We start from the raw sequence: 8,297 nt of genomic DNA on the forward strand, positions 1-8,297 counted from the left end.
AAATTAAAATAATAGAAAAAGAAAAACTAAGGTGTAGGCCAGAGGTATGGGAGTGTGTGTGGGGGGCAGGTGGTTGTTGAGAGGATTCACCAGAGACAGAGTGGGGAGCAGAACAGGTGGAGTGACTGAAAGACACTGCTGAGGGGAGCAGTGGGGAGACAGGAGAGGTCTGCGGCGCCTTGTGGGTCCCTCCCTGGCTGGGGATCAGCCGGGGACTGAACGCAGGCCGTGCTGGTGACAGCGCCGGGGTTAACCCCTAGGCCACTCGGAGGCCCCAGTAATCCTCCCTACCAGTGTTCTGCTCCAGCATCTCAGGACTCCAGCCCTCCCACAGCGTTTGCAGCGTGCTCACTCTCCCCTTCTGGTTCTCCAGGACCTCGGCCTTCTTAATTTCCAGTATTTCAATACCCTATTCCAACACCACAGCTCTGAGCCCGTCCCTCAAGAGGTACAAGCCTCCGCTTTCTAAAACCCCACATTCCAGGAACCTCGCCTCCCAACACCATGTCCCATGTCCCATCTCCTGGCTTTTCACAGCACCAACATTTGATGCTAATTTTTTTAAGACTTATTTTTTATTCATTTATGTGTACAGGAACTGGGATATAGGCCAGAGGTGTGGGGGGTGGGGCGTGAGAGGATTCCCCACAGACAGAGCGGGGAGCAGAACGGGCAGATCGACTGCAATCCACTGCTGAGGGGAGCAGCGGGCGGGGCAGGAGAGGTCTGCCGCGCCCGGTGGGTCACTCCCTGGTGGGGGATCGAGCTCAGGCCACAGCGGCCGCAGTGTGATAGGGCAGAGACAGCCCCTGCACCCCTGCACCCCTGATGCTAATACTTCAATACAGGACCCCACTGCGCTCAGCCGAGCGCAGTTGGTGGCTCTGAGGGTTTCCTGGGTGCAGAGGCCCAAGCCGGGCAATGTTCCAGCTCCGAGTGTCTACATTCTAGGCTTCCGACATGCCTGCTTCAAACCCAGCATTTCCAGGCTCCCAGAACTGAGAGTGGACCCCTCACCTACCACGGCGACCGTCCGGCCCTGACTTCCAGCAAAGTCCATGCTCAACACGCCAAGTCTGATGCCGGCATTCCAGCAAGGAGGCAACTGGGTCGCAGGACGTCAGTCTGCCGGCCCCAGGGTCTAGGACTCGGAGCTCAGCCCTCGCGCTCAGCAGGCCGAAGGAGGCGCCAGGCCGGCACGGCACCAGCCGGCGCCCAGCTCAAAGCGTGTGGTCAGCCGACAGCAATCACGCCTGGCTGCCGTCCTCCGGGGAAGCCCCGCGTGTACCTGAAGCAGTAGTTGGTGTCCAGGGCTCGGCGGTGCCGGGAGCTGTGCAGGTTCTGCGCCCTGTCCAGCGGGGTGGCCATGAGGAGCACGAAGGGCCGGTTCATGCCACGAATGGTGGCCAAGTCCCCCCGGAGGCTGGAGCTGAACCCTGCTTCGGTTGGGAGTCAGGGGGTGGGGGAGACACGCAGACACGCTCTCAGGTGGGTGAATGGAAGGTGGGCAGGGGGAGGAGGGATGGGGGTGGGGGGCGGTGAGGCGCAGGGGCGGGAGGAGGCGCAGACGCAGGAATGGACTAGTGGGACAGAGGGGTCCCCAGGGACATGGACACGGCGCACACGGTCACTGTGGGACGCGGCGGGTGGAGGAGACGGGCCTCACCGTTGATTTCCACTTGGAGCGTGTTACTGCTGTTGTCACAGGAACAGTGGGCGCTGAGTCGGAAGCCCTCAATTTCCGCTGCTGGAGTGAGGGGAGGGGAGGGCGTGAGCAGGTGCCTCCCCACCCGGGGACCCTCTCCCCAGTCCTCCGCCTTGCAGCCTCCTCCTCCTTCAAGTCTCAGCGCTGCTGTCACCTCCTCACAGAGGCCCTCCAGGATACGCCCCCGCCAAGGTCACATCTCCTAGCTTCTCCACACTGCGCCCCTGGCGTTCGTATTTGGCTATTCCTTTCTCTTTCCCAGTGGGAAGCAGCTGCCTGGGGACAGAGGTCCTTGTTTTCTTGGGCCTGGCTGAGACTCGCAAAAACAACGCACTTAGTCCGACCCGGCGCCCAGCCCCGAGCTTAGCACTGCGCCTGTCACCTGTCCTCCTCAGCCAGAGCTCGTTTTACAGACTGGAAGCTGCAAGGCACAGGCCAGCTGTGGGATAAACGGGGAGCGGAGGGAAGGACCACCTTAGCTGGGCCCTGTGTGGGGTGCTCTGGCAGCCTGAAGCCGAATTCTAGACTCGGCTCTGGACTCATCAGTGACCACACAGGCCTTTGCCCAGGGGATCAAATGCTCTCAGAGCCCTCCTGCTTCGTAATCCCCATCTCCTCGTCTGGCCACAACGCCACTCATCCCATGAGTCACAACACAATCACCTTCCTCCAGGAAGCCCTCCCTGATGCTTCCCACAGCTGGGGCTAATTGCCTGCTCTGGGCTCCCACAGCACAAAGCCCCCACCCCCACCCCCCATCCTGGTCCTGACCCTTCAGGTCAGCTATGACTGCAAAGCCTTGGCAACGGTGGGCTTCCTGAGGGCAGAGCTGAGGCGCCATCTTGGTTCTTACTCTTGCCCCCACACACATCTCTAGCACAGGAGTAGACAGAGCTGGCATCGATGGGCATTTGCTGAATGGGGTCATGAAGGGCGAGATCAGGAAGGGAGATGCGGCTGCTATGGAACAGGCCAGGACAGACAGCCCCTTCCTAGCAGCTTCTCCCTGCACTCAGGGCCTTTACACCGCCTGTCCCACTGCCTCCACACTCTCACCCCTCCTTTCCTGCGTGGGTCCACGCAGCCCTTAGACATCAGTGTTGATGTCCCCCCTCCAGGAAGCCCTCCCCGAGGGCTGGGGCGGGCACCTCCTGGACTGGTCTCCAGCCTAGCCCTGCCCATTCTGGGTCATTGCTACGTGACTCTCAGGTCCTGTCTCCAGCCCCCAGCATCACCCAGCAGAGTGCAGGTGCTCAGGAAATGGATGAGTCAGTAGCCTCTCTGCGAGGACGGCCGTGACGCCCATGTGGTGGGGGGTGCTAGGCAGGGCAGCCCCCGGACAAACAATGGAGTCAACCTCATTTCCAAAGAGTGGGGTGGACAAGCAGTCCTCACCTCCGTGGCTCAGCCACTGCCGCACAACTCCAGTGACATCAAAGGACAGCCACTCCGGCGTGTCGCTGGGGGCCAGTAGCCGGTTGCTGAGGTAGCGCCAGGTATTATTGCTATATTTCTGGGGGACAACGAATGGGGGTGAGACAGTGGGTAGATGCTGCCACCCCCTGCCCCCAGTGCCACTGAGAAGGAGGTTAAGTCCTCCAGACTGAGGTCAAGGCACTGGGGGTGCCCAGTCTCTGCCTGACTCCCGCAGGGTCACGGGACATTCCTTTCTCCTTGCCAGGCCTCCTCAGGGGTGAAATGCCAGGTCCCCTTTGGCCTGCGTAGTCCGAAGTGCTACAGTTCTCCAGCAGACATCCTGAGTTCAGCTAATTCAGACACCCGGAATTCCGAAAGTTGTCCTCCTGGGAGCTTGTAGTAGAAGTCCTATGGACTTCCAGCTCCAGTGGCCCACGGCTCCCCAAGAATTAACACATTCTAGACGAATGTTCTACACACCCAGGCGTCTGGCATGCCACAAAGCACATGCTGCAGAGGGCTGGCGGGCAGTGGGAGGGTCCCCGGGGGCTGGCAGCCGGACCCTGAATTCTCTGGACTCCCGGAAGTTAACAACAAAGTGCTCTTGGGAGGGGTCTGATATCTGCCATCGAGACCAGTGTTCCCTGGGACATGGGTTCTAGGTCACCTCCGCTTCTGGGGACTCCAGGCCTCCCAGAGGTCCCAGACTTGCTGGAACCTTCTAGAGCAGTGCTAGCCAGGAGGACTCTGTGGCATGGGAACGTCCTTCGTCTGCAGCATCCAAACCAGCAGCCGCCAACCACGAGTGACAACGGGCACCTGAAATCTGGCCGGGGAGACTGAGGGGTTGAATGTTTTCTTTCATCTAACTTTAATCAACTTCAGTGGCCACCTGTGGCTAGCGGCCACCCTCCGCAGGGTTGAGCCTCTGGCTTTTCTGGAGCTTCCCACTTTTAAGAATCCTGCATTCTCCCGGTCCAGCTCCTCTACGATTCCTGCCTTCCTGGTGTTCACCGTCCTCAGGAGCTAAGAGTCTGAAAGTTCCAGAAAGCTCTGTGCTCCTCCCCCTGCAGGCCCTCGGTCTGGGGGCCCTGCGGCCACGGCCCCGGCCCCACCCCGAGGCGGGTCCCACCTGGTACAGCTCCACGCGCTGCTCCGTGTTCAGCTTGTGCCTCTGCAGGCGCAGCTCTGCCCGGGAGAGCAGCAGGGGTTCAGGCACCGCTTCCCGGAGCTCCGACGTGTTGAAGAGCATGTATATGCTGTGCGAGCCAGACTTGATTTTTTTGTAGATTTCTAGGAGGGAGCAGCGGAGATGGATGTCAGGGGTGTGGCAGAGGCCAGGGGGCTGGCACACCCCAAGCCTAAGAGCAGGGACTGGGTGGTAGTCTGCCTGACGCTTCTAACCGGAGACCTGGGGCTGCTTTCCTCTGCAGGCGGGGCCCTTTTCTCCCCTGGTGTGGTAAGAGGCACACCGGGACACTACACGAGGCCTGCGCCCAGGGGGCTCACGGCTTGCTCCCCCCCACACACCCTTGGAGCCTCAAATGCTAACTGAAGTGCAGCACAGGGCTCAGGGACACTGGGGTCAGACCCATCTCTGCTATCTTCCAGCTCTGGGCTCCTGGGTGAGTGTTATTCCCTCCTTCGTTTCCTGTCATTCTCAGGGACCCAGCAATGATCAAGCTCCCGGCCTTCCAAACCGGACTCTCGTAACTGAAGTGCTGTGTAACTGTGGGCAGTGAATTCCTCTCTCCCCACCGGATGCTCATCCATAAAACAGGGAGACTGCAGGATGGCAGCGTGACGTGAAACCCTCAGGTAAAGCCTGAGGCAGTCGGCATAGAGCTAGAGCGCTTATAAGCCAGGCAGGTTCAAAGCACTTTACAAGGGTTAAGGCGTTGAAGCCTCACAATGCTATCATTATACCCATTTTATAGATGGGGAAGCCGAGGCACAAAGAGAGTAAGCACTTTGCACAAGGTCACACGGCTAAGGAGCGGGAGAGGGGAGTTCAAAGGGAGACAGCCAGGCTCCTAAGGCTGCTCTTAACCCCAGCTTGTGCTGCTTCCTGCTAAAGTGATATTATGATTATTATATTATGATTTAAATTATATTAATTGCTTCCTCTCTTAATTCTCTCCATCAGCTGGCTAAAGCAGGCAAGGTTCATTTAGACAGGGATAGCCAGGGGTGGAGAGGGAGAAAATTAGGAAGACCGTTTTCTAGTGTGGGAAGAGACTGGGCCGAGGGGGCTCACAAACGCCTCTGCCAGTTCTAGTAACCGGTTCAGACTTGCGCACTGGTGGTGTCCAAGTAGTAGAGACCGAATCTGATGCGAAAGGGCAGAGGAAACCCCCTCGGAAGGCCCCTTCCCCTATTCCTCTCCGGTCAGCCCTGGGGTTCCCCAGAAAATAAGCCCTATCTTCACCCAGTGGTAACCAGCAAACCCAAAGGAAGGGTAGAACTCGGGCTGGGAGAGAGAGATAGAGGGAAAGGAAAAGGAGGCGCAGGAAAGGTTGGAGAGAGATGGGGAGAAAGCGGAAACGGGGAGGCGGGTGAGTGCACTTGGGGCCAGGTCGTAGAGGAGGAAAACCCTGAGAGAGGGAGGCGCTGGAGAGAGCGAGACGGACCCCTGCGCGGCGACTGCGACTAAAGGGGGTGCAGAGGGGTGGCAGTGGGGGGACAGGCAGGGCCTGGGAGGGGCGCGCACCCTCCGCCAGGGCAGAAGGCGGGTCCAGCGTCTGGCAGAGAAGGTGAGACCGAGCCGCGGCTGGGAGGAGTGTCGCTTGGACGGAGTCACAACCGGGGTGTATGAATGAGTGAGCTGGGGGCCCACAAGTGGCGCGCACAACAGAGAAAGCGAAAGTAGGGGGCCGCCCCCCAAGCCTCCGGGCCTCGCGGGCCGCCCGGGTCCCCGCGTGGGTGCCGACCGGGCCGGGCCGGCGGCGGCTCCGCCCCCAGCCGGGGTGAAGAGGGCGGGAGGCGCCGCCGCCGCGAGGGCGGGGGCCGACCTGCCCCGTCTCGCCCCAGGCTCCGCGCGCCATCCCCGCCCCCCGGGCACGGGAAGGAAGGGAGGGGAGGGCGGAGGGCGCGGTGGCCGGACGCTGGGGTTTCCCCAGCCTCGGGGAGAGGAACTAGGGCTTCAGGGTCCAGACTCGCGGAGCCAGTAGCCCGCGGGGTCCAGCTTCCCCGCTTCCGGGAGCGCAGGCCCCTCCCCCCGCGCGTGGCACCCACGTGGGGCTTTCGCACCCCAGCAGCTCATTTTTTCTCACCCGACAGGCGGAGTCGCACCCACCCACCTCGACCCTCGCGGCTCGCTCGGCCCTCGGCCACTTCCTCCAGCCCGCGGCGCGCGGGCGGGTCTCGCGGCTCCCAGCAGGGCTGCGCGCCGCTCCCGTCCGCCCCCTCCGGGGTCCGCTTTTCCCACGCTCGCCCGCCCTCCCCGGGAGCCCCTTCCCACGATCCAGAGCTCGGTTTCCGGGGCTCGCTTCCTCCGTTGGGCTTCCTCCTCTCACGTCCATTTGCGAAGTTCGCCGGACACCTCCCCCGCACCTCCCCGCGGGGGTCCCCGCAATTCTCCCGCCGGCCGGCCGCCGACGAGCACGTACCGCGCCCCTCCGGCACCCCGCGCCGCTCGCCGCCTCTGGCGGGGCCCTCTCCCGACCCCGCGTGTTCCTCGCGCCCCCTGCAAGGGGCTCGCCCCTGCCCCGGCACCACCCGGCTGCGCCTCAAGCAGCCTTTCCGTCTCCCGACGCCTGAGCTCGGCCTCTGCCTCCCCAGACGCTGGGGTCTCCGCCGCTCCCAAACCGGGCTCCCTCTCTGCCACCCCCACCCGCGACCCCCGCACGTTCCCGTCGCGCGCTAGAAGCGGCTTCCTTCGCTCACGGCTTCTTCCTCGGGGAGACCGGACATCTCGGGGGCAGGGAGCTCGGCGGCCCTTATTCTGTGGGACCCCCGCCCACGTTCCCAGCGCCCGCGCAGGTCCTCTCTCTCCGGGCAGTTTCCCCCGCCCGTAATTTCCTCCCTCGGACCCCAGCACTCCGGCGCCCCCTGGGCACTCCCCGACCGGGCCCCCTGCCCCTGGGGCTCACCGTTGCCGTATTCCACCATTAGCACGCGGGAGACCTCCTTGGCGTAGTAGTCAGCCTCGGGCTCGGGCTCCGGCTCGGACCTCTCCCCGGCCACCCGGTCGCGGGTGCTGTTATAAAGGGCCAGGACGGTCTCGGGCAGCGGGCCAGGAGGCACGTCCCCCTGGCTCGGGGGGCTGGCGAGCCGCAGTTTGGACAGGATCTGGCCGCGGATGGCCTCGATGCGCTTCCGCTTCACCAGCTCCATGTCGATGGTCTTGCAGGTGGACAGTCCGGCAGCCGGCCGGCCGGGCGTCAGCACTAGGAGCCACAGCAGCGGCAGCAGCAGCGGCAGCAGCCGCAGCCCCGAGGGCGGCATGGAGGAGGCGGCGCCCCCGGCACAGCCGAGTGTGCGGGCCGGGCTGGGGTAGGAGGAGGAGGCCCCGCCCCTGCAGGGGCCGGGGGAGTCTCCCGGGGAAGGTAAGAGGGGCTGAGGCCAAGGCTGGCCCTCAGGTAGAACGGGGGGAGAGGGGGGGACTCAGGGGGTGGTGTCTCTGTATACCACGGAAGAAATCGAGATGGAGGAGTCTGGTACCAGAGGTGGATGGTCCTGAATGGGGGAGCTGAGGCAGATCTGAGAGATCCTGTCTCCAGATTCCAGAGGAGAAAGGGTCCTTGGATGCGCTGGGGCGCAAAAGAGAGGCTGGGGGAAGCAAGAAGAGGGGTGCGCCCGAAGTCTGGGGTCAAGTCTTCGCGGGAGTCGGATCCGCGGCTCCTGAGGGCTGGTCCGGAATGGGGGCGCCCGGGAAACGCCGCGTAGGAGGGCAGGGAGAGAGCGGGCGTCCGAGGCGGTGTGTGGGGGATCGGTCTGGGGTCCCCAAGACCTGCCTCTTCGCGGGGAGCGCCGCGCCAAGCGGTCCGCGCCTCCGGCTCCCAGCGGCAGCGGAAAAGTCTCAAAACTTTTTTCCTCTTCTCTCCACCAGCTCGTCCCTCCTCCCGCTCCTCCTCCTCCTCCTCCCCGCGGCGGCGGCGGCGGGGGCGGCGGCTTGTCTCAGACTCTGGGGCCTCGGGCTGCTCCTCGGCAGCTTCTTCCTCTGCTCCCGACGGGG

The 8,297-nt window shown here is 63.1% G+C and overlaps 1 protein-coding gene across 1 annotated transcript in view; it reads right to left on the minus strand.

Annotated features, from left to right (window-relative positions):
• The window catches only part of TGFB1 (transforming growth factor, beta 1), a 15,142-nt gene extending 7,024 nt beyond the window's left edge, over nt 1-8,118 (minus strand). The window contains exons 1-5 of the mRNA XM_012733438.1: nt 7,213-8,118; nt 4,254-4,414; nt 3,101-3,218; nt 1,667-1,747; nt 1,289-1,436 (exon numbers count right to left, since the gene is read on the minus strand). Coding sequence (XP_012588892.1) covers nt 1,289-1,436; nt 1,667-1,747; nt 3,101-3,218; nt 4,254-4,414; nt 7,213-7,567 — 863 coding nt within the window. The 5' untranslated portion in view covers nt 7,568-8,118. The remainder of the gene's footprint in view (nt 1-1,288; nt 1,437-1,666; nt 1,748-3,100; nt 3,219-4,253; nt 4,415-7,212) is intronic.
• Nucleotides 8,119-8,297: the final 179 nt, after the last annotated feature.

The sequence above is a fragment of the Condylura cristata genome, unplaced genomic scaffold (assembly GCF_000260355.1).
Source record: "Condylura cristata isolate star-nosed mole 26May11 unplaced genomic scaffold, ConCri1.0 scaffold00041, whole genome shotgun sequence".
Taxonomy (NCBI): domain Eukaryota; kingdom Metazoa; phylum Chordata; class Mammalia; order Eulipotyphla; family Talpidae; genus Condylura; species Condylura cristata.